The sequence below is a fragment of the Rhineura floridana genome, chromosome 2 (genome assembly GCF_030035675.1).
Source record: "Rhineura floridana isolate rRhiFlo1 chromosome 2, rRhiFlo1.hap2, whole genome shotgun sequence".
Classification (NCBI taxonomy): Eukaryota; Metazoa; Chordata; class Lepidosauria; order Squamata; family Rhineuridae; genus Rhineura; species Rhineura floridana.
The window spans coordinates 139332329-139359167 of NC_084481.1; the positions used below are offsets into that span (position 1 = coordinate 139332329).

At 41.1% G+C, this 26839-nt stretch overlaps 1 protein-coding gene across 11 annotated transcripts in view; it reads right to left on the minus strand.

Moving 5' to 3' along the window:
- Window positions 1-26839, minus strand: part of NAV2 (neuron navigator 2) — a 444626-nt gene that overhangs the window by 56453 nt on the left and 361334 nt on the right. For 8 of the 11 annotated variants that reach the window (XM_061610648.1, XM_061610646.1, XM_061610647.1 and 5 more), the window contains 6 exons: window positions 25488-25553; window positions 23886-23930; window positions 21295-21455; window positions 13972-14160; window positions 10854-10906; window positions 2297-2320 (listed from right to left, as the gene is read on the minus strand). In XM_061610648.1, the coding sequence (XP_061466632.1) occupies window positions 2297-2320; window positions 10854-10906; window positions 13972-14160; window positions 21295-21455; window positions 23886-23930; window positions 25488-25553 (538 nt within the window). The remainder of the gene's footprint in view (window positions 1-2296; window positions 2321-10853; window positions 10907-13971; window positions 14161-21294; window positions 21456-23885; window positions 23931-25487; window positions 25554-26839) is intronic. The other 3 variants (XM_061610652.1, XM_061610650.1, XM_061610651.1) reach the window with 3 other exon arrangements.

A 26839-nucleotide genomic window follows, 5' to 3' on the forward strand; every position in this document is an offset into this window, starting at 1 on the left:
AGCTGAGGCTGCAAAGGAACAATCAAGAGTGCATGGATTAGAGTGTACTCCAAATTGTTCCTTGGCAGCCATGCCTTACATTTGGTGCTATTTAAATCTGGTGCCGAATGCAAGCTGCACTGCTTTTGGCAGGAGTGGATCCACTCAGGAGCTCTGGACCAGCAACTCCTGAGTGAAACCAGTCCTGCCTGAAAGCATTCCATGCCAAATTTAATTAGCACCAAATGCAAGCCAGTGCTACGAAGGAATAACTGGGGGTGCCCTCTAAGGTTCCTGTTTGTTCCTTTGCAGCCAAGGCTTTATCTTTCCTACCCCTGACATTATATGCTATCAGGAGTCAGGAGGGTGTAGCCAGCACAAAATGGCCTTGGGAGCCAAACTGGGAGGTCTGGTGGATCTAATTAGGCCTGCAGGAAGAACCACTGCAGTAGAAGAACAGCTCAGCCTCCCAGGACACTCTGTTGTTGACCTTGCGCTCATTCTTAAATTTGAGGGGAAAACTACAGCCTGAAACTGCTGAAATAGCACTTATCAGGAAGTTTAATTCTACCACCTGCAACCATAACAGAGATAAAAAGGTGTTATGCCACAACAGGTATTAATTAGTTTAGAATGTTTGTGTTATCAATACTGCATTGTGTATGGTTACTGAAATTATTTTACATGCATCTAAGCTTTAACGCAGTCTGTATTTGTTGTTTTTCATTTCTTTCTGATCTCACTGCTAACATTTTTTCTCCCTACATCCATGTGTGTATATACCTGCCAAATGAGGCTAACACTTCATGCATCGGATGAAATGGACTCCAGTCCACAAGAGCTTAAGTCATAATAAATATAGCCTTTAAGGTACTACAAGATTCTTTCTTTGTTGTTCAAATGTAGCACAGTATTGTTCAAAGTTCCACCATTACGGTTAGTAGAAGTGTCTTCTACAAATAGTGCCTTCTTAGTTGTTGCATCTATTTTGTGGGCTACCCTACTGATAGAATCTCACCAGATCCATGCCACTTTTGTGAGAAAAGTAATTTTTTTATTGCCAGTTTTATTGCTGGTTCTGTGTTGTCTCTTGCTGAATTTATTGGAGTTGTTCATTAATGTTGATTTTAGTAATTCTTTGAATTTTTATTTGTTTTTATTTTAACCCTTGTTAGTTGCTTAGAGGACTATTTGGACAACAATTATCATGTAATAAGGATAACTGGATGAATATAGTACAAAACTTTAAATTTTATGCTTGGCAAACAATCCTTTTCCATTTCTGATCACTGAAAATATGAACCAGAGATGAGAGTTTGGTTTTCTACATATTGGAAGTATGTTCCCTGAATCATGGGAAATTGTGCTAATGGGTTTTCAAGAAATGTTGCTTGGAGGTGGGCAGGCAGATTAGAGATATCTGCAAAGTGCAAACCAGATGATTACATATGTAGAAAAGTGTGATAAACACTTAAAAATCAAGGAAACTTAAACAACACATATTTAGCAGCACGGAGAATACTGCAAGGTACACACACTGTTAGGTTTTCTCTCTCTAGAAGGAACTGGGGAATATAGATCCCATGCCCAGTTCTTAGCTAGGGCAGAACCACTTGCTACTGGAGATTCTTGAGGGATGTTTTTTGACCATGACTGAGGCATTGGTTTGAACTCCGGGGTTTTACTATTTTTCTAGTCTTCCCAAAGGTCTTGCTGCTGAACCAAAGGTTTAGACTTGAACATGGGGAGTGTATTATTAGATGGTAGCAAAGTCAGGCTGTTCAGTGTCTTCAATTCCACTGTATCCAATTTTGGTCTGGAGAAAGTGACAAAGTAATGGGTGCAAACTGAGTCTGAACAAATCTAAGACCAGCAATAAACTGCAGAAATCAATATATACAATAGAGCTTGTTCTTTGTCCAGAAATTTGATGTAACCCAAGGCCAATGAGTTATAGTAGTGGGGCAGAATACCAATCAATACATATAATGAAAGAACATTTTGAGCATGATCTAGTCCGCGCCCCATTTACAATACTTGGCACATGCAGTCCACACACATGCACAGCTCTGTATATAAAAAGGAGCCTGATGGGATTGGCAAGGAGAGATTTACACATGCAGGTGCAACATGTGCAGAAAGGCAGGATTCAGCAGGGCACTGTGTTGGGCTCACTGATTTTACAAAAGCTGGGGTATTGTCACTTTAAAAATTCTAATGAATCAATCTATCAATCTATCTATCTATCTATTTAAAAAGTGTCTGATGCTGAAAGGGCAAAGGTTACTAGTATTAAAGAAAATGAACATTTCCTTACCTCTGACTGACATTTTTCTTCAGGCTGGAATAAAGAATAAAAAGTGATTATACAGAAGTCATATTGAAATCAAAATTAAAATTAAAAATTAATTTCATGTGCTGAGATTGTTGACGCTCATGAGGTTATATTGATTTCCTCAAGAAGTTTCATTGTTTAATCACTTATTCTCTAGGAAACTTCAAATATCACTTAGCACTCTAAAGTGTACTCCTATCTGTGGCTACTCAAAAAAACATTCCACTGAGTTCAGAAGGGCTTACATTCAGGTCAGGGGGTATAGGATTATAGCCCATGTCACATTATTGTACTTTTATTTATTTATGTGTATTTTTTATTATTACATTTATATCCCGCCTGTCAGCTCTACACTGCATCAGCAGTGTCGGGGGGGCTGGAAATTCCTGGGTCTTTGGCAGGGAAGGAAAGTCCTTAGCCAGCAGTCAGGTTGTAAATCTGCCAGGCCTATCCGAAGCGTACTTGCCGAGTCAGGAGTCCAGCAGTGAGGTCAGTAGAGGTCCGGGATCAATTGCCAAGGAGGTCAGTCAAAGAGATGATGCAGGGAAACTAGGTCTACACAAAGCCACGCCTGACGCTGCAGTCAGCAACAAGCTGCAGCCAAGGTGTGCCTTATAAAGAGCAAGGTTGACAGCAGGTGTGAGCCCTCAGCGTTTGGGCCTTAAGGAGACAGGCCTGCCTCTCTTCTGCCTGACCTTCTGCTGTCTACGTTCTGCAGGTGAGGGGGGAGTATCCTGTTCACTGTCTGTGTCTGGCTGCAGGGCCTCTGCTGTCCCTGGGGTGCTCTGCAGCTGAGGGGCAGGATTCTCAGGAGGCTCCTCCGTGTCTCCTGCTGCTCCTGGGTCTGCTGCTGTTACTCCCGAGTCGTCCTCATCTGAGGAGTCCTCTGACGGGGCCATGACACTGCCCCTCCTCCAAGGAGCTCAAGGTAATGTACGCACATGGTTCTCTCCCTCCCGATTTTATTCTCACAACAATCCTGTGAGGTAGGTTAGGCTGAGAGACAGTGACTGACCCATGGTCACCAAAGTGAGGTTCATGGCTGAGCAGAGATGCGAACCCAGGTCCTAGTCAAACACTCTCACCACTACACCACACTGGATCTTTTAATTAAAATATTTTAATATATAGCTATTACAATTTGAGAATAAGCAATAAAAAAACAATAAATAACAAATAGCCTTTCTCTGCCCAACCCATGAGATGAACGAATACAGCAGACACAAGGGTAAAACACCATTAGGAGGTTTTTCTGATACCTAGTCTTCATCTACTAGAATTTAAAACCAGTGCTTCCTGCCATCATGGGTGAGTTGTTGTTGTTGTTATGTGCCTTCAAGTTGACTACGACTTATGGCAACCCTATGAATCAGCGACCTCCAACAGCGTCTGTTGTGAATCTCCCTGTTCAGATCTTGTAAGTTCAGGTCTGTGGCTTCCTTTATGGAATCAATCCATCATTTGTTTGGCCTTCCTCTTTTTCTACTCCCTTCTACTTTTCCCAGCATTATTATCTTTTCTAGTGAATCATGTCTTCTCATGATGTGTCCAAAGTATGATAACCTCAGTTTCATCATATTAGCTTCTAGTGACAGTTCTGGTTTAATTTGTTCTAACACCCAGTTATTTGTCTTTTTCGCAGTCCATGGTATCCGCAAAGCTCTCCTCCAACACCACATTTCAAATGAGTTCTGCTTTTTTCACTGTCCAACTTTCACATCCACACATAGAGATTGGAAATACCATGGTCTGAATGATCCTGACTTTAGTGTTCAGTGATACATCTTTGCATTTGAGGACCTTTTCTAGTTATCTCATAGCTGCCCTCACCAGTCCTAGCCTTCTGATTTCTTGACTATTGTCTCCATTTTGGTTAAGGACTCTGCTAAGATATTGACAGTCCTTGACAAGTTCAATGTCCTCATTGTCAACATTAAAGTTACATAAATCTTCTGTTGTCATTACTTTAGTCTTTTTGACGTTCAGCTATAGTCCTGCTTTTGTGCTTTCCTCTTCAACTTTCATCAGCATTCGTTTCAAATCATTATTAGTTTCTGCTAGGAGTATGGTATCATCTGCATATCTTAAGTTATTGATACATCTCCCTCCAATTTTCACACCTCCTTCATCTTGGTCCAATCCCATTTTCCATATGATATGTTCTGCGTATAGATTAAATAAATAGGGTGATAAAATACACCCCTGTCTCACACCCTTTCTGATGGGAAACCAATTGGTTTCTCCATAGTGAGTTGTTATTTTTCATAATAACCCTTAAGAACATAAGAACATAAGAAGAGCCTGCTGGATCAGGCCAGTGGCCCATCTAGTCCAGCATCCTGTTCTCACAGTGGCCAACCAGGTGCCTGAAGGAAGCCCGCAATCAGGACCCGAGTGCAAGAACACTCTCCCCTCCTGAGGCTTCCGGCAACTGGTTTTCAGAAGCATGCTGCCTCTGACTAGGGTGGCACAGCACAGCCATCACGGCTAGTAGCCATTGATAGCCCTGTCCTCCATGAATTTGTCTAATCTTCTTTTAAAGCCATCCAAGCTGGTGGCCATTACTGCATCTTGTGGGAGCAAATTCCATAGTTTAACTATGCGCTGAGTAAAGAAGTACTTCCTTTTGTCTGTCCTGAATCTTCCAACATTCAGCTTCTTTGAATGTCCACGAGTTCTAGTATTATGAGAGAGGGAGAAGAACTTTTCTCTATCCACTTTCTCAGTGCCATGCATAATTTTATACACTTCTATCATGTCTCCTCTGACCCGCCTTTTCTCTAAACTAAAAAGCCCCAAATGCTGCAACCTTTCCTTGTGAGGGAGTCGCTCCATCCCCTTGATCATTCTGGTTGCCCTCTTCTGAACCTTTTCCAACTCTATAATATCCTTTTTGAGATGAGGCGACCAGAACTGCACACAGTATTCCAAATGCGGCTGCACCATAGATTTATACAACGGCATTATGACATCGGCTGTTTTATTTTCAATACCTTTCCTAATTATTGCTAGCATGGAATTTGCCTTTTTCACAGCTGCCGCACACTGGGTTGACATTTTCATTGTGCTGTCCACTACAACCCCGAGGTCTCTCTCCTGGTCGGTCACCGCCAGTTCAGACCCCATGAGCGTATATGTGAAATTAAGATTTTTTGCTCCAATATGTATAATTTTACACTTGTTTATATTGAATTGCATTTGCCATTTTTCCGCCCATTCACTCAGTTTGGAGAGGTCTTTTTGGAGCTCTTCACAATCCCTTTTTGTTTTAACAACCCTGAACAATTTAGTGTCGTCAGCAAACTTGGCCACTTCACTGCTCACTCCTAATTCTAGGTCATTAATGAACAAGTTGAAAAGTACAGGTCCCAATACCGATCCCTGAGGGACTCCACTTTCTACAGCCCTCCATTGGGAGAACTGTCCGTTTATTCCTACTCTCTGCTTTCTGCTTCTTCACTAATTCCTTATCCACAAGAGGACCTCTCCTCTTATTCCATGACTGCTAAGCTTCCTCAGAAGTCTTTGGTGAGGTACCTTGTCAAACGCTTTTTGAAAGTCTAAGTACACTATGTCCACTGGATCACCTCTATCTATATGCTTGTTGACACTCTCAAAGAATTCTAATAGGTTACTGAGACAGGACTTTCCCTTGCAGAAGCCATGCTGGCTCTGCTTCAGCAAGGCTTGTTCTTCTATGTGCTTAGTTAATCTAGCTTTAATCATACTTTCTACCAGTTTTCCAGGGACAGAAGTTAAGCTAACTGGCCTGTAATTTCCGGGATCCCCTCTGGATCCCTTTTTGAAGATTGGCGTTACATTTGCCACTTTCCAGTCCTCAGGCACGGAGGAGGACCCGAGGGATAAGTTACATATTTTAGTTAGCAGATCAGCAATTTCACATTTGAGTTCTTTGAGAACGCTCGGGTGGATGCCATCCGGGCCTGGTGATTTGTCAGTTTTTATATTGTCCATTAAGCCTAGAACTTCCTCTCTCGTTACCACTATTTGTCTCAGTTCCTCAGAATCCCTTCCTGCAAATCTTAGTTCAGGTTCAGGGATCTGCCCTATATCTTCCACTGTGAAGACAGATGCAAAGAATTCATTTAGCTTCTCTGCAATCTCCTTATCGTTCTTTAGTACACCTTTGACTCCCTTATCATCCAAGGGTCCAATCGCCTCCCTAGATGGTCTCCTGCTTTGAATGTATTTATAGATTTTTTTGTTGTTGGTTTTTATGTTCTTAGCAATGTGCTCCTCAAATTCTTTTTTAGCATCCCTTATTGTCTTCTTGCATTTCTTTTGCCAGAGTTTGTGTTCTTTTTTATTTTCTTCATTCGGACAAGACTTCCATTTTCTGAAGGAAGACTTTTTGCCTCTAAGAGCTTCCTTGACTTTGCTCGTTAACCATGCTGGCATCTTCTTGGCCCTGGCGGTACCTTTTCTGATCTGCGGTATGCACTCCAGTTGAGCTTCTAATATAGTATTTTTAAACAACTTCCAAGCCTTTTTGAGTGATGTGACCCTCTGGACTTTGTTTTTCAGCTTTCTTTTTACCAAACCCCTCATTTTTGTGAAGTTTCCTCTTTTGAAGTAAAATGTGACCATGTTGGATTTTCTTGGCAATTGGCCAGTTACATGTATGTTTAATTTAATAGCACTGTGGTCACTGCTCCCAATCGGTTCAACAACACTTACATCTTGCACCAGGTCCCAGTCCCCACTGAGGATTAAGTCCAGGGTTGCCGTCCCTCTGGTCGGTTCCATGACCAACTGGTCTAGGGAACAGTCATTTAGAATATCTAGAAACTTTGCTTCTTTGTCATGACTGGAACACATATGCGGCCAGTCTATGTCCGGGTAGTTGAAGTCACCCATTACTACCACATTTCCTAGTTTGGATGCTTCCTCAATTTCATATCTCATCTCAAGGTCTCCCTGAGCATTTTGATCAGGGGGACGATAGATTGTTCCCAGTATTAAGTCCCTCCTGGGGCATGGTATCACCACCCACAACGATTCTGTGGAGAAGTCCGCCTCTTTTGGGGTTTCGAGCTTGCTGGATTCAATGCCTTCTTTCACATATAGAGCGACTCCGCCACCAAGACATCCTTCCCTGTCCTTCCGATATAGTTTATATCCAGGGATAACCGTATCCCACTGGTTTTCTCCATTCCACCAGGTCTCCATTATGCTCACTATATCAATGCTCTCCTCTAAGACCAAGCACTCCCATTCTCCCAACTTGGTTCGGAGGCTCCTAGCATTAGCGTACAGGCACTTGTAAGCAGTGTCTCTCTTCAAGTGTCTTTGGCACTTGTGGTTTGGCCTGTGGTAATTTTGCTCTTCTGAATTTATATCCTGTGCCCCTGCTCTCACAATGCCTACTTCTAGGCCTACCCCTTTTAAAATTTCATCATTTCTTTGGTTTTTATCCCAGGGGGGAGGTTTATTCCGAACCGGACCTTTCTCAGCTCCTGTCGGGTTTCCCCCCTCAGTCAGTTTAAAAGCTGCTCTGCTACCTTTTTAATTTTAAGTGCCAGCAGTCTGGTTTCATTCTGGTTCAAGTGGAGTCCGTCCCTTTTGTACAGGCCCGGCTTGTCCCAAAATGTTCCCCAGTGCCTAACAAATCTAAACCCTTCCACCCGACACCATCGTCTCATCCACGCATTGAGACTGCGAAGCTGGTCCTGTCTGGCTGGTCCTGATCAGGCCTTTATGAGGCACAGCATGATATAAATTATTGGGGAAGGACCACTGGTCAATCGTAGAGCATCTGCTTTGCATGCAGAAGGTCACATCTCTAGGTAGGGCTGAGAGAGACTCCTGCCTGAAACCCTGGAGAGCTGCTGCCAGTCAGTGTAGACAATACTGAACTAGATGGACCAATGGTCTGACTCTGTAGAAGATAGCTTCCTATGTTCCTATTGTTTTGCCTGGTGCTTTGTTAGTGTCTGCCTAGTTCTTGCTGTCCCTCACAAGCAGCTAAACAGAAGGTTTCCCAAGCTCCTAATGGTCTGGAGAGCTCCACTTGGCTAGTGGGTCACAGGTTGTGCAGACCTGCTACAGGTGCTGGCCAAATCTCTAGTACTATTTTCTTGAAGCATCAAATGCAAAAGACGAGGAATTGGAAAGATTTTGCGCAGAAGTACAGGAAGAAATTGAACACACACCAAAACAAGATGTGCTGATAATCATGGGGGACTGCAATGCAAAAATAGGGAACAGAGAAGAACTAGAAATTGTGGGACAATGGGGCCTAGGAGACAGAAATGAAGCAGAAGAAAGACTTATTGAATTCTGTGAAGCTAATAATTTGTTTCTTGCAAACACATTTTTTGAGCAACCAAAAAGACTGTAAACGTGGATGTCACCAAATGGTCAATATAGGAATTAAATTGATTATATAATTGGCAGCAGAAGATGAATAAGTTCCATACTTTCTGTGAAAACAAGACCAGGAGCAGACTGCGGTACAGATCATGAACTGGTTGTATTGAAAATCAGAGCAAAGCTAAAACAGAAGAACAAAAGCAATCATAATGCCAAAATACAATTTAAATAACATCCCAGAAGAATATAAAGATCAATAAGGAACAGATTTGAGGTTTTAAACAAAGTTGACACAGAACCAGAAGAACTATGGAGAGAAGTCAGAGACATTATAGGGAAAAATGCAACTAGACAATACCTCTAGTTAAAAAGAGAGGAAGACCTCAATGGATGACTGAAGAAACTCTTAAAATTGTTAAAGAGAGAAGGAAAGCAAAAGCAAGAGGAGACAGAAACCTTGTCAGAACCCTAAATGCAACAATGCAGCGACTAGTACGTAGGGACAAAGAGAACTATTACAATAGTTATTGTACAGAAATAGAAGAGGACAACAAAAAGGGTAGAACAAGAGCCCTATTCCAAAAGATTAGAGAAATGAAAGGGAAATTTAAACCAAGAGTAGGGATGTTGAATAATCAACAGGGGAACACACTGACTGACTGAGATGAAATGAAAGGAAGATGGAAGCAATACACTGAAGAACTCTATAAAAGAGATGCCAGGATGACAGATTCATTCACGGAGGAACCATATGATGAAGAACCAGAAATTTTAGAATGTGAGGTGAAAACTGCTCTTAAAATACTTGGAAGAAACAAATCACCAGGAACAGATGGCATACCAATAGAGTTGCTACAAACTACTGAGACTGAATCTGTCCAAATTTTGACAAAAATCTGTTAAGAAATATGGAAAACTAAACAATGCCCCACAAACTGGAAGCATTTAATATACATCCCAATTCCAAAGAACGGGGATCCCAGGGAATGCAGTAATTATTGAACTATTGCCTTAATATCCCATGCAAGTAAAGTAATGCTCAAGAATCTACAACAAAGGCTCTTACCATATATGGAGCGAAAAATGCCAGATGTCCAAGATGGATTTAGAAAGGGAAGAGGTACAGAGATCATATCACAAACATACGTTGGATAATGGAACAGACCAAGGAATTTCAGAAGAAAATCATCCTGTGCTTTATAGATTACAGCAAAGCCTTTGACTGTACAGATCAGTGTTTCCCAAACTTTTTTTATTGTTTTTGTTGCTGGACTACAGTTCCCATAATTCCTGACCATTGGCCATGCTGGCTGGGGCTGATGGCAGTTGTAGTCCAGCAACAAAAAAATAAAAAAAGTTTGGGAAACACTGTTATAGATCATGAAAAACCATGGAATGCTTTAAAAGAAATGGGAGTGCCACAGCATCTGATTCTCCTGATGCGCAATCTATACACTGGACAAGTGGCTACTGTAAGGACAGAATATGGAGAAACAAATTGGTTCCCAATTGGAAAGGGTGTGAGACAGGGGTGTATTTTATCACCCTATTTGTTTAACCTATACGCAGAACATATCATACGGAAAGCGGGATTGGACCAATACCTCGGCACAGTCATTAACCAAAATGGAGACAACAGTTAAGAAATCAGAAGAAGGCTAGGACTGGGGAGGACAGCTGTGAGATAACTAGAAAAGGTCCTCAAATGCAAAGGTGAACACTAAAGTCAGGATCATTCAGACCATGGTATTCCAGATCTCTATGTATGGATGTGAAAGTTGGACAGTTAAAAAAACAGATAAGAGAAAGATCAACTCATTTGAAATGTGGTGTTGGAGGAGAGCTTTGCGGATACCATGGACCGCAAAAAAAGACAAATAATTGGGTTTTAGAACAAATTAAACCAGAACTGTCACTACAAGCTGTGAACAGGGTGGTTTGTGACAGATGCCATAGGAGGTCATTGAATCATAGGGTTGCTATAAGTCGTAATCGACTTGAAGGCACATAACAAGTATTGTCCAAAAATAAATGGGAGAAATTAAATAATTTTGCATGCTTAAATATCATGGAAACCAATGGGAGATAAGGGCACAGCTAAGCATAGGAGTTCTCTTGACATCAATGCAACTTAAGTATGCTTAACATTTTCTGGATTGTGCCCAATTCTGAGCATTAAGATAAACATTTCTATTATGATACTCACCGTTGAATAAATAGATGATGTACTTGAAACCAAAGAGAGAGAGGACCCATGCACTAAAGGAAACATAAAACAAACGAATTGCTCATCTGATTGCTTGTGTACGATAAAGTAAATGACAGCAGATTATTCACTGTGGATGCTGCTAGCAGGTTTAACATTCATCAGCAGCCTATTAAAAATTGCATCACGAATCATAAGCATATTTACTCAAAACAAATCTTTGCAGAAGTATCAAGAAGTAAGCTGAAATAAATGGAAGCATTATAGAGAACATACCCCCAAATGGTCTCAAAATAAAGCTTTTTTTTAAAAAAAAACCAAAACATTATTTGGATGTAAACATTTGCCTGCCTGTTGCATCTCAAACATTACCAAATTATGACAGAGCATGAAAAATGAAACAGAAGATGATGGAAAGCAGACAAAGTAAAGGTTAAACTGACCAGTCCAGTTTCACCATATGGTTGGCCTGAAGCATAAACAGCAAAAGGGAATTAAAAGGTTTTACAAATAAAGAAGGTTGAATATTCGGTGTAAATATAGATAAAGACTCATTAATGTTTAAGTTAGCAAGAAAAAAAACCTGGAAAATGTTTTTGTCAGTTCTTCTAGAGCACGAAGCCCCAAGCTGGTGCCCTCCAGATAGTTTGGACCACATCTCCTATCATCCTTGACCATCAGCCATGCCAGCTGCAGCTGATGAGACCTGTAGTCTAATAACATCTGGAGGGTACCAGGTTGAGGTAGGTTGCTCTAGGGCACACTGGGGAACCTTTGGCTCTCCAGATGTTGATGAACTACAATTCCCATCATCCCTGGTTTTTGGCCATGTGTACTGGGGCTGATGGGAGTTGTACTCCTGCAACATTTAGAGGGTTTTCCACCCCTGCTCTATGGAGATAAAAGTGGGAAAAATACAAAAATATATTCTTGCAAAATAACTGGTTTAGAAACAGGTTTTGCTCTAAAAACCCAATACTGTTTTTTTCTAATACTTAGGGTAAACAATCAAGTTGCATTATGAAAAATGCAAGTGCCTTAAGCATGTGTACATCAGGCGTTAAAAATCTGCCATTAGCATTGAGTATTCCAGAGGCAACAAGACAAGCTGCTTTGTTATTGGGCATCCCACTTCCCTCCCTTACCACAAGGCAGAACTTACAAGTCCTGTTTCTTTTGCACACAGCGGATCCCATACGACTCCTCCTTAACTTCCTCTCTCCTACCCTCCTAGCTCTGTACCAGAACAATTGTGGCAAACCATGGTCCCAGCATCCTTTCTTTCTTTCTACAATGTATTAAAAGCCTTTCTCTCAAAAGGCAATATGCAATAGAACATTACAAGATTAAAGCATAGTAAAATAACAAACCAAAAAGAGCTTCCCTGAAGCAAGAAGTCCTTATTTCCCACAGCTTAGCAACAACTGCAAGTTTACTGCACTAAAAGAAAAAGAATCTGGAAGTGCCAGTATACAAAAAGAAGTAAAAAAACCCCAGTCAATCACGATTATTAAAAACATTTTGCTGCAACAACAGAGAAATAAGAGTTTATGTAATATGGAATTTTCTTCATGGGGTGGATCAAGTTTAGAGTAGACCCACTAATATCATTAGGACTTTTAAGTTAGAAATTAAGGGATTCAAGTCAGAGATCTTAATTTCATACGTTGATGCCTTTTTAAGTTGGCAACATGTACATGTTACAAGAACTTCATATAGAAACAGTTCTAATGCAGGCTTTATTCCTACCACCACAAAAAGCAAGCAGGGAAGAGTTCAGGGTAGAAGTCAACAATGGCAGGGGCAGGAACAGTTCTGCCCTCATGGCCTACTGAACACATGCAGGATAGCCCTACCCGCAGACGCATGATCAGCATTAATCTGAAGGGAGCCGATATGTATGGTCCCTCCACAGGGATGGGAACCCCATTTCCGGTCCTTGTAGAGGGAGCCCCATCTAAGCCTATCCATACTCATTTAGTCCCTCCTTGAGACTGATGCTGATTACGCATTAGCTAGGTGTCTGGCTGGCATATGTCTTGGTATCAATGGGGTAGGGCTAGCCTGCATCTTCTCAATAGCCCTTTCTCTGAACACCTGAATAATATTACATTTGATATTACATTTCATGAGCCCAATAACACAATGCCATCATATTCCCACATTCAGTAGCAACTCCATTCTGTTATGTCTGGCTTCTTTGACATTTATTCTGGTAAACTTTGAATTACAGCATGCAATAGCCAACTACTTGATCACTCTCAGCAACATATTGTTTAAGCTAGGTGAACAAGATATTAATTCAAATCAGCATTTCAGCTTTTTAAAAATAGCTAGTTGCTAAGTAATATTGCAACGTCAATGAAAAATTGTGAAAACATGATGTCACATGTGTCATAAAAACTTTTCCAAATGACACCACTATCAATAACCACAGATACCCACAATCCACATTCAATTGATAATATGAGAAAGAAGTCTGAGCTATGCTCAAGTTCGGACATTGCTACCAGGAACTTCTTGAACTGATAAGGCAAGTAGTGACCAGGGGGGTTAGAGGCTCTAAAAGGGACAGAAAATGGGACCATTAGCATTCATATAGTGTCAAAAAGGAAAGCTGCAAGCAACTGAATATGGAAGGGTGTGCACATTAGGATGCAAGGACGTAGAATGAACAAATCTTTACACACTGAAAAAGACATTTTATATTGCTGCATTCAGGAGCAAGAGTATTCTTCAGTGAGAAGCATCAGAGTTTGACAAGGTATTTCACAGGGTGTGTTGACATCTGAAAACAACTGTTAAATGATTTAGTGGTCTTAGGCTAATTTGCATCACATTTGGGCTCAAGCAAAATACTGGCATCTGATTCTCTTCACCCCAGCTTGCCTTTGACAATTTTTTAAATTCAAAGTCTATTGAATTAGCTAACTAGGCTTTGTATTTTATCTTCCATTTGATGTTTACCTTAAATACACACAAAACCAGTGTTAATTAAATGTTAAATAAAGGTTAAAAATTAGCAAAATGTCTGTTATGTTTGTTGCAGTTTCTTCCCCAGCTGATTTCAGCTGGAAACTTGATCTAGCTTTTGAAAAGAGATCTTCAGCTTACTTACCCTCTTCAAAGCCATCCCGGAATGACCCAGAACGGCTCATTGTCCTGCTCTTTTCATCCAGTGACATTGAGCTGTTCCGGAACCGGGTGTCACTGTAAGGATCGTAAGGGCTGTCCGCATTAGAAAGACTGTGCGTCCGTAACATGGTTGGATTTGACAAGCTCATCTGGGCTGCTGTGGTGGGGCTTGCTAGAAAGCAAGGCAAACACAGAAAATTCAAAAATCTATGCACACGCAACTACCGGTCTCTGCCTACATCTATCTGCAAATGCTTCCCTAATTACTGGATTAGTCAAAAAGCTATACAAGCGAAGCCAAAAATGATACAAGGTTTATTGGGAGGAAGTGAGGGTTATTAATTAATTTCCACACGTAACATTGAGCTCATGGGATAATCTCCTAATCACAGGCATTCCTATGCAGCCTTTCATGTTTCCTCCTATCCTCATTCCCATGCGCCTTTCATTTTTGGAGCTAGCAATGGTTTGAGTTACATCTGTATCTGCATCATCACTAACTATGGTTAGTTCAAACCATATTATGACCCTGGCTCTGAGCAGTGACCAAGGTTCAGATACATAAGGGATATAACCAAAAGTCCCCAGCAACTCTGGGGTCCAATGGCAAGGATTGCAAAGGTACCAGTCACAGACCATGTCACCACTCTTGGACCTTTCCTGAATCACCTGAAATGGGTTCTCCTGAGTCAGAACCTCCTCACTCCTGGGTTACAACCCCTAAAAGAACCACTACTCTTATCACTAAGGATCTCCCGATGTCTTACCACCTGGTAAAGAATATAATGCATCCAGACAGACATAATTGGGCAGCAAAGAGTGCAAAGGCTGCCCCTTTAAACATCTTCCTTTATCTCACTGGGGGTGGAGCCTAACAAACGTAGCCAGGCCCAAGCAGCACATAAGAGCTCAGGTGGACTCCAGACCTTCTTGCAGCATCTGCTTGGAGCTGTCAAAGGTTCTGGCTCCTTTGCCCATTCTGACTGATTTAGGGCTGTCTTCTCTTTGAGAATTCCATAATTTGCAAACGGTCTTCCAACCCTGACTGTTCACTGGGGTTTGGAGCTAACCCAGATTAGTGAAAATACAGGTGCAGATGTAATACTACTATAGTTGGCTCCAAACATTTAAAGGAGAAGGAAGGTTATATGCAAGAGTGGGGAGAAAGGAGACTGTAAGCCTATGGGCCACTCCAAGTATAATTAGAAGATTGGGTGGCAGTATATCTACACTGGTCTGATAAGTTTCAATTGGCAAGCCACATCAAACATAAGCCTCCTCATAGACATCAACTCTATAATTACCAGATGATTTAGAATAACTTTCTATGAAACCAAACCCGTCATCTCCAAAGTAACCCAAATGATCATTAATTAGTGCTTCCTGTCATTCTTTCTACATCCAAGAATCAAAGCTATATCTGCCATTTCATATGGATTTAGCATTAGCTTCAAATCCAATGGATTCAGTTTTCCCCAGTAGTGGCTGTTGAGGCTCTATTGAGCTTCTGACTTCCCAACACCGTGACTGAGAGCGACTAAATGCAGGAAGCTTGGCATGATGAGGCAGAGTCAATCCAATGCCCCTGCTGTCATGCACTGCACCAAGTTCCCTGTGCCCCCCCCCTCCCTCTTGGTCAGCGGCAGCAGCCCACAGCGATAGGAAGCCAGGAGAGTAATGGAACCTCACCTATGCCGCCCCACTGGCTACTACTGGATCTCCCATAATACTAGCAAATATATCCAACGAAGTTGATGGGATCAGGGAAGAACCCTCCAAAAGTAATGAATGCCAAGTAGCTCATTGCAAGTGTGGCCTGGTTCTTTTTTCCCCATTCTTTCAAGAAAGCATAAGTTGTATGCAAGCAGTAAAAGCTGCAGGAACAGGCTATATAGGATTGCATATCTTACAACATGATTTGTTCTACTGCCTGGCTATATTGGTCCATTTAGCCCAGTACTGTATTCTGACCAGCTTTCCAAAGGAGACTCTTCCCTAGCCTAGACACACCTGAGATTGTTTTAACTGAACATGTCAGGAACTTAACTATGACCTTCTGCATGCACTCTACCACTGACCTCGTGTAAAATACAAATTTTCATATTAATATATTACTTCATTTGGTCTGGAAGATTTATCATCCTTTTTTTTTTTAACTAAGGCTACAATCCTAAACATTCTTACTAGGAAGTAAGTTTCATAGAACTGAGCAGTAAATATGCTTAGGATGGTGCCACATGGCTGCGTTATCTGGAAGTAAGTCTAATTTAACTAAGTGAGGCTTACTTCTGAGTAAACATGCATAGGTACTGTAAAAGGCCAGACCTTCTGTTGTGTAAGAATGGTTATAATTAGCAATATAATCTATGCCTCATTTTAAAGCATATTACTTTTATGACCCCTTAGAATTTTAAAGAATAAATAAAGAGCAATGAAAGATTAGACAAACAATATCTGTCCTCACATCCTCCTGTACCATTACAAAACTGAGGACTGTCAAAAGTGTCACAAAACTTTGCATATCACTAGGTAAGTAGATAAACCCTTCTATTCATATAAGTCACTGAATAACTTAAAAGTGCTAACAAAAATATGGGCATGGTCCTTCTAAATGTTTTCTTTTCTACTGCAGTTTTCCAGATAAAATATAACTATGAAGAATCATTGTTCAGATCAGTGAACCAAGACAAAGAATAAATGGGTAACAATTAAATGATACAAAAAGTACTTTTTTGAGACCCTCCATGGCGCAGAGTGGTAAGCAGTGGTAATGCAGCCGAAGCTCTGCTCACGGCCGGAGTTCGATTCCAACGGAAGGAGGAAGTCGAATCTCCGGTAAAAGGGGTCAAGGTCCACTCAGCCTTCCATCCATCCGTGGTCGGTAAAATGAGTACCCGGCATATGCTGGGGGGTAAAGAAAGGCCGGGGAAGGAACTGGCAATCCCACCCCATACAAACGGTCTGCCTAGTAAACGTCACAAGACATCACCCTAAGAGTCGGAAACGACTCGCACTTTAAGTGCGGGGACACCTTTACCTTTATGTGTATGCTAGGCTTTTAAAAAAGGATATCTGTCCTTCCCAAATTTTTTACATACATCAATGAAATTTCCTGCCCCCTTTAGAATATCCTCAATGTTGCAAATGTTACAAAGGATCAACATATTTAATATGCCTTGTACGAATGATTTAGCTAATCGAGGGCTGTCTGTATATCAATGCTAGCAAATAAGTGCCTAAACTAAATTACATGATGTCATCATCTAAACCAGGTATAGGGAACCTTTGGCCCTCTGGATGTTGCTGAACTACATGTCCCACCATCTCTGGCCACTGATTATACCTATTGTGGCTGATGGGAGTTGTAGTTCAGCAACATTTGGAGGGCCAAAGGTTCCCCACACCTGATTGAAACTCAGAGTACTGAAGTTCTTAACATTTCAGTTGTTAACAGTTTCACTGGCTACCGTCTATTTCCAGGCATAATTCAAAGTGCTGGCCTTATACAACCAGGTTATCCGAAAGACTGCATTCTTCCATATGAGCCTGCCCAGGTTTTTAGATCCTCTGGAGAGGGCCTTCTGTTTTGTCCTGCTAATATCTGAAACACGCTTCATATGAAGAGAGAGGACCTTCTTGGAGGTTGTTTGCAGGGTCTGGAACTCCTTGGGAAGGGATGTCCAGCTAGCCATCTCCAATGACCTTCCACTGGCAGGCAGACATTTTTATTTAGACAGATCTTTGGGCCACAAGTTGATATGTATGTATGTTAAAAATATTTTAACTGGCTGTTTTTATTGATTATAGTGATTGGCGGCCCATTAGCTTCCAGGCCAACTCAAAGTTCTGGTTTTGGTGTACAAAGCCTTATGCAGCTTGAGACCAGGATACCTGAAAGATCATCTTACCCCTTATATACCAAGTCATTCACTGTGCTCTCCAGGTGAGGGCCTCCTACAGATACTATCTTATCAGGAAGTCCGTTCCACACAACATAATAAGTTTTGTGGCACCTACCCTTTGGAATTCCTTCCCCTTAAATATTAGACAGGCACCATTTCTGTTATCTTTTCAGCACCTAATGAAGACCTTGATGTTTCAACAAGCCTTTTAAGCAGAGACCTCATTCCATTCTGCGTATGTGCTGGAATTACTTCTTTTGATGTTTTTAAAAGCTTTTTTTTAAAAGATGTTTTGTTTTGATATGTTTTAAAGTCTTTTGTTTTTAATATGTTTTAGAGTGGTTTTTAGTGTTTTTGTTTGCTGCCTGGGCTTCTTCTGGGAGGGAGGACAGGATATAAACTTAATAAAAGAAACAAAGAAAAATTTAGACCTACCTTACTTTTATGTTTTTTCTTGTATTTTATTGCTGTTTTATTGCATTTTATTACATTCTATTGTATTTGTTGTGATTTGTTGTTGGTATCTGCTCTAGGAACAGTTGGGTGCGGGAGGAGGGGCACAAATTTAACAAATAAAGAAATAAATTGTATCGTGAATAAATAATCTCATCAAGAACTTTGGCACTTTATTACCATGATGCCTTTAAATACGCTAAATAAGCTGCTTTAGGTTGTGACTGCTTCAAATTCAGTAAAATTACAAGGCTGCCGCAGGTTTCTACAAGTCACAGAGCAACACCCATGGGTATGTGCTTAGCTTTTTCATATAGTAGTTCTGTATCTCTCTTGCAAACAGACAGAGAGTTAATAACAACAACAAAACAAGAATCAAGTATATCAGGAATTGTTTTTAGGGAGACACCAAATACTTGAAATGTATAATGTTTCATTATTTGTATCTGAAAAATAAAACAGGCATATATTTTCTCCATTATCATTATACTGAATTTTCCTTCTTGGGATAAGGCATTTACAGGACTAAGTTCCTGGGCTGAAGACTATGCTAAGATAGGTGGAGCTCAAGCAGTACACCAGGTAAACGTTAAAATATGGGATGAGGAGCATTATTTCTCAGGAATATGCCAAAGAGTCACCTTCCTGATAATCTCCCACTTCGTATTTGGTCATGAGTTCCTCACACTTTGACCCCGCTGCTGGCGCTGTACTCGGAGTGCGCGCCTTACCCAGCCACTACTCGGAGTGCACGCCTTACCTGGCCGCGCCCTGCTTCAACAACCTGGCTGAGTACGAGAGTTTCCTGCGCCGCGCTTCAGGCCGTCAGCAAGGGACCCCTAGGCGCAGCAGCCACTCTGCCGGGAGTCGAGCCGACCGGCCCCCCGCTGACCCCGAGCATATCCAGCATCTCTGTAGCCTCATGGCAGCTAAGGAACCAGAGAGAGATGCGAACGAGAGGGGCAAAGCGCAGGGTGGAGGGCACCGTGCAATGTGCTTGCCAGGATGCCTCGTGGCTTCAGCAGCAAAGATGTGTTTTGTTTCCATGCCAAAGCTGATCCATCCATGAGCTGTTTCATCGCCTCTGCTGAGCTACTAGCTGTCCTTGCCCTCCCCAGTAGCCACCATGTTATCACGCTACCTGCTTCCATTCCAGCTGGTCATGATAAGAACTGTAATTTAAGAACTGGTGCCTGAGTGTGCTTTTCTCCTTGTTCTTCCCTGTCCCTTTTCCCTCATGTGTCGAACACCTTACACTGTTAGCCTAAGAGCAGTTATTTAACTTTTGTAAATTGTATTTTGTAAATTGTATTATTTTATTGATGTATTTTATATTGTAATTTTATATTTGTGTTTTTTGTAAGCCGCCTTGAGGGCCTTTGGCTGGAAGGCAGGGTATAAATAAATAAATAATGAGTTACAGGGTCTGAGTATCCTGAATGTGAATGGTACGGCTGTTAAGCCACACGCTGATAGCTAAGGCTCCACACAGATGGCCAAATAACACTTTTGTAACACAACTATGGAAACAGGTCAATAGTATCTATTACTAGTAACAGCTATCATCCAGCAAGAGCAGTTAATGCCACCTATTGAATACCATCAGCATGTAGATCTCTTTGGTTACAGACGGTGGGCAAGATGCAGTTAGGTGTTCTTAGTGCTGTTGTGTCAGCGGAAGCATCTGCTTAAAGAAGAGGAGGGCACCAGCTGGATATCACCCACCAAAGATGGTAGCTACTTGCATTCCCAATCTCTGGAGCAGGAACTCCCATTACTATGCAGGCCTTTCCCACCATGTTTGGTTATATTATGATCTCTGTGTTTCGGATGATGGTGCTGTAGCACTGCAATGTGGAGATAAACGATCTCTTCCACTCTTCTGGTGATTCCTGAAATATCTGTACACAGTGCCTGATACATAGGCAAGAAACTGGCCAAGGCAATGCATGGATAATATTACAGTTCCTAGAGACTAGGTGTGCTAAATTATTTGAGGCTTCAGGATAAATGAGTCAACCCCTCCCTCCAAAACCAGAGGATGCCCTAAAACACAGGTGGGGAACCTCAGGCACGGGAGTCAAATATGACCCTCAAAACCTCTGTATCTGGGCCTCAGAACTCTTCCCAGGCCACCCCCTTCTCCCCACCCACATGCCTCACTGCTCCGGCTTCGCACCCCAAATGTTTTTGTCTGGCTGGAATTGAATTCTAATAATGCTGCTTGCTTGTCTGGATGGAAGACAGACAGTGCCGTAAGAGTGTGTGCGGAAACTAGCCTATGGTACAAAGCTAACATTTACTTTTGTTGCTCTGCCCACTTTTGCCTCTGGCCTTTACCACCACTGGCATGTGGCCCTCAGACAGTTGCCCAGAAGGGAATGTGACCCTTGCATTGAAAAAAGTTCCCCACCCCTGCCCTTAAAGCTCTCATGTGGGTATGTCCTTAACAACATGATAAAACTGTATTTTTCCCCAGCTACTCTCTTCTCACATTGCTCAGACAGTTACTGCTTGTTCTTTCTAATTCCTTTTCTTTTCCCTGGTTTGCTGCCACATCTTGGATATTGATTTTGTGTGTGTTTGGATTCTCCCCTGCCTACTTCACTGCACCTGCCTGAGGCCTCCTTGGTATGCCCTTTTTCTTCTGACTATGGGGTGCCTATATGTAGCCTGCCTCATTTAGCTGAAAGACCTAGAGTGTGGCTAAACATTCCATTCTGAACCAGGAAAATATAATCTAGAAAGCCTTATGATGATATGGAGGAGAAAGACTGAATTTAAATAAAAATATTTTGGAAAATATTTGATTTCGAGTACTATCAGCATACATTTGTGTAGGCAGAGAAACCACGTTCATTTATGGAGAGGGGGGGAAATCACTGTATTGTTACTTTTTAAGGTAGGCATGCTAATGTGTTCTAATTATGAAAAGCAAATAGATCGCTCACCAAGTTGGGAGAAGTTAAATCTAGTCCCAGAAGGTGATGTGATGCTGGAACCAGAGGAAAATGGAGAATTGACAACTGTATCCTGAAGTCCTCCTGCAGAGTGAGAACGCAGCCATTCTTTCGCTTCTTCTTGATTGCGAAGTTGTGATGATGGAGTATACCTGCACGAACAAAACTAGTTTTAGCTTTTGTTCAAAAAAATGTTTTGTTTGCCCAAAATCCAGCATGCGCGGACAGAAAAAAGGCAGCAAACCTGAAATAAGTCTCCTGCCTGCCAGAGACTTTTTTTACACTGGATTGTGCTAACAGAAGGAGGGGGGGAGCTTGGGAGTCTGATCTTATATACATGTGTGAAATTCCTTAATTCTCCTCTGAAAAGCATTTCTACATTTGGGGTATTTAGGTTTGTTTGTTTGTTTGTTTATATATATCCTGCCCTTCCTCCCAGCAGAAGCCCAGGGCGGCATATGATGCTGTTGCAAAGATACATGAGGGATCTGTAGAAAGAGGACATACTGAAGCAATATACAATTTACATAAGTCTAGATGAAAAGAAATACAGGGAATTGAGATGAGAGATTTCACACAGAGCAATCTGCTCCTGAGGACACCCAATCACAAAGATGATTGGAGCGGTGGAGCCACTGCTGCATCCAAAGTCTTGGTAGCTCCTGCTGGTAAGACAGAAGCTGTTTTTTTAAATTATTATTTTGCTGTGCCAGATCCAAATTAGTGCAGCAGTGGAGCTCAGAGCCCGCCCCTCATCTGCCAATGGATCCTTAGCAGGCCCTGCTCTAGTTCACTCTAAAAACACCCTGTATGGGAGCCTTATGCTGGCTACTGTCAATAAGACAATGCTGGCAGTTGCCCCCAGACAGCCAGTGTCTTCTGTGGTGGCGAAGCCCACTTGTCAGCAAAACCCAGCAGAGATGCTCAAAGGGACACCTCTGCCCAATTCTAAACCCCTTCAGGATCACAGCAAAAAAGCTTCAGTGAGCTTGTAAATAGTCCCCTGCATATGATGCATGTCCAAGGACAAACCGCCTCTAGATAACTAAGCAAAAAAGTTAGCTGTCCCAACAATACCACTATATTTCAGGCTGCTGGTTAGAGTATCAGTACTAGGACTGGAAAGACTAGGTTGAAATCCCCACTAAACCATGAACTTCATGGATGAACTAAGGCCAGTCATTATCTCTCAGCCTAACTAACCTCACATAGTGGCTATAAAGATAACATGGGGCTAGAGAGGGGGCACAGAGAAGACGAACAATCTCCCTCTGGAGGGAGAGTGGGATGTAGATACAATAAATAAAAACAATAAATCAACTGATATTTGCAAGGCTGAGATAAATTGTCTTTGCAAAAACAAAACCAGAATATATAGGTAAAACCCATTTATATGCACATATGGATTTTGTACATATCAGGTTCTAGGTAACAGTGATCATCATCAATTAATTTTTAGTCCTAGAGTAACTGAGAAAACAGAACTGTTAAGATGGCACTGGTAACACCACCTTCCTCCTGCCATCATCCTTGAATTTCCAGTATTAGTTTTTTATATTAGAGATAAAAGTTATTCATGTGTATAGATCTTTCAAGGGCTGGAGCCATGAAAATGCACACAAATATTAGCACAATACACAAAAGGGGAAAAGTGCAATTACCTACCTCTTTCACATTCAAATATTTCAAACTTTAAAAATGCATTATTTGCTGGAGACATATGACAGACACAGAAAACAATTCAGAACAACCTATATCCTCCCCCACCCTAATTTAGCAAAATGATTTTAGCACCCAGCTCAGTGAGGCAATCAAAGCTTCTAAGAACAATGTGTTTGTAGTACAGAATAAATTGCAGCTATAATGTAAAGCCATTGGTTCAGTTATCTAAAAAAGCATTATAATCCAGTATGAAGTTGAACTGTTTTTAATTTAGCCAGATGCTTTCCATTGAATTAGTTTAGCATTTTCAATTTGTTGCACTCAATCTAATCAATCTAGTAAATGTTTAGGTCTACTTTCTTTATGAACGAAACACTCTTCTCTATGTAAATTCTCTTGATGTTAAATCACACACATTACACATGCTGTGTTTTGGAAGCAGACATTTATGGTGCACCTGGCTGGTTTGATTCTTTTTTATTTAAAACACAATTACAGCTCCATCTACTATATAGCAAAACTTACACTTTTAATAACCTCTAAATTTCTCTTGATTTAATTTCAGGAGTTACATTGGGAGAATATTATCCAGTTACTACTTCAGTAATAAAAGCTGCAAATTATTGCTTGCAAATAAAGCTCAGTGATGGCGTGTGAGATGCTTTCCAAAAGTCAGCCAGCTACTGTTACAATCCCTGCTCAAGCTGAAAAATTATCAGATGAAAAGAAGCATGTAGGGTAGGGAAAGGAGGTAATGACCTGCATCAAAAAGGCTCAGGGAAGGAGGAAGCGATTCCAGCCACCCACTGCAAAAGCTGAGACCACCACCACCAGCACTACTGACAGCTACAAAAGACACACAAAGCAAAGCTCCAAAAACCACATGGAAAACTGCTTATGCTATGCAGAAACACCAATACCTGAGTCCTTTCTTAGGCAAAGTGTTCCTATCAAGATGTGGGTCGCTGTAGAAAAGTTAAAAGAAAAGAGCTTCAGAGAAGAACAAAATAGGAAGATTAAAGATCAGCTTGAAATAGAGAAGACTTTACTATTAAACAGCTGCACCATGGTACTGGAAAGGAGAGCCCCTGCCAAGCCAACATGCAAAAACCTTCTAACTACATGTGGATTGTGATATATAGAACATGCACAAGGGACCATGCAAAATGAAGTAAAACCTGAGGCTTTGGACCCTCAAACCACTTTACTGGTTGTAAGCAGCACCTTTCTTTTATGGGACTTTTGAAGATCACAGTGACCTCACTATTTCTCTTCCACAAAAGTGCCTGGAACAGCTCACTCTTAAAATGAAATGTGCATGCTTCAAATGAATACTTTGGGAACATAGACAAATTAAAACAGGAGTGTGGCCATCTCCAACCAATGACATCACTGAAAAGGTGCCTTCAAAAATACTTCATTCAGTATAGCTACTGTCCCTTAATTCCAACATGATACACCAAAAGATTTTCCATTTTTTAAATGGGCATAACTGGTAAAATCTATCAACATGCATTTTTAAAGTCAAAAAGGGTTGTGTTACATAGCCAACCAACAGACACCTACATTTCTATTTTCAGGGGTGCTATTATCTACATTGTGGTAGGCTATGATCCAGATCACATGTGATTATTCCTCGCACTCTACACACTACTATTATAAATTCTCAAAGGGACTAGTTGTGTAATCGGTATGATTACCAATTGCACAAATATTTTTGTTTTTAAGATGTGGTCAATGTGAATTGATAATGCCACTGTACGTTATGAGACATTAAAAAGTACTTGCAACAAATGCTCTCAAACTATATTGTTTCTCCAACAGTAAGACTTTCAATCTAGTTGAAAAGGTTTCCTCACACGACAGTATCTTTGCCCTCCTCCCCACCTACTGAAATATGAAATGGTGCCTGTTTAGGACACATAGAGAATTCAGTTAATTCTAATGTTACCATCAGTTACTAGGTGTCAGATGAACATGACGCCAATGACAGCAACAGCACTTCTGATACATTTGCTTCCTTGCATTCATTTTTACAAGGGCACATACACACACATACATATATACACATCAAAGATTACAAATTCCTCCCCCCCCCCGCCTTACTGGGTGAGCAACTTAATAACAGGAAATATATTTCAGCCACACTGGGACAGGGAAATCAAGACAAAAGGTGATACGGCCTGAAACATGGGGGAAAGCAGCATGCCACCAGAATGCTGAAATGCTAGTGAGAGTTTATGCTGACAAGATAAAATTATAGAACTTTAAAAGATCACTAATTTGGTGTAAAAACACTACATTTCCCAGCTTTTCCACATGCCATTCCCCAGAGTAAACTGGGATATAGCGGTGTTAAACGGCCTCTCACTGGCATGTCTTTGAGTGACAGTTTACACATCCCAGTGAAACACACACATTCTTCACTGAGCACATTCTTGCACAATACACTTTGGCTTCTCAAGTATCAAAATGAACCCTCTCAGCCGTTTGTGCATTCTACTGCCCTGAGACAGCATTACCTGTCCTGCCTCCTGGGTAAAGTATTTCTGCAGAATTTGGGGCTAGCAGCAGGGGAAGAGAGAGGGCTAGAAGAATAAAGTCCAACAAGACGACAAAACAAAACAACAAAAAGAGAGAGGAATATTAGCACAAAAGGAAGAAAGGGAAAGAGCTCTGTTATGCTACAAAGCCACAGCAAATTAGAACATTCTAACAGTGGAGGAAGTTCTACAGTATGACCAGACAAGCTTAAAAATGTCTTTCACTCTTGTGGTTTTCACATTTAAAGAAACATTTAAAGTCTTTGTTTTCTGGTTTCATATTCACACAGAAAGTGGTTGCATGAGCTGAATAGAATGGCACCTGTCAACTTTTGTGGTCATTGATGTGCAATGGCATGACAGCTTAACCACTTGTTCAGGATCCCTATCAGAGTGTGCATTCTTGTGGAAAATGGTGTAATTCCAATATCAAAACAATCTGATGAAGTGCAGGTACTAGAACCCATATTTTGATTTATCTTGTAAAGCATCCATTGAAGTGCATCTGCAACAGATCTAAATACATAAATCTAACTATTTCTAGTGTGGATATGGAGGACAGAGGGCTGCTGAGAGCATTCTGGTGAAAATGCTTTGACTTAGGTCAACACACCTCCCCACTAGCCATAGTCCCAATGTAGGCAGGCATCATATCACTCTTATGTTCTGTAGAAGACTCAGCACATTTCTATTGTTAAAAAATAAATATAGTAGGCTGCAGTAGAATAGCACAACACATTCACACTATCATCAATAACACTTTGCTACAAGGAAAAGCTTTGTAGATCAGTGGCTCTCAAAGTCCCCACCCCATGGACCACTTGAAAATTGCTGAGGGTCTTGGCAGAACATTTATGATTTTTCTGCCTGTTGTAGTAATTGTAATGAACTGTACTAGGTGTAGTGTGGTTTTAACTGAATTTTTACAGACAAGCCACAGATGACCTGAACAAAGTTCATGGACCACAATTTGAGAATCCCTGTCCTAGACATGTTGTCTTCCTTTAGCACCCAGTGCCTACCTCCTACCACCCTACTCATAATCTCAGAATGGTGGTAAGATCAATTAATATAGTTTACTTTTGCAATCAAAGTGAATATGTATGAATATAATTATGCATATAAATGAATGAAGAGGGACAAAATTAAATTGAGTTACTTGGATTGTGATAACTGTTATGGATATGTTCAGAAAGGAACAACAGAGACTAATACTTAGGGCCATATTACATGTTAAATGTAACATAAAAACATATTTGCAGCTAGTGCTCAAGTTTTAAAAAATGCAATTACATCAGATGGGGGGGGGAGGAGTCTGATCATTAATGGAA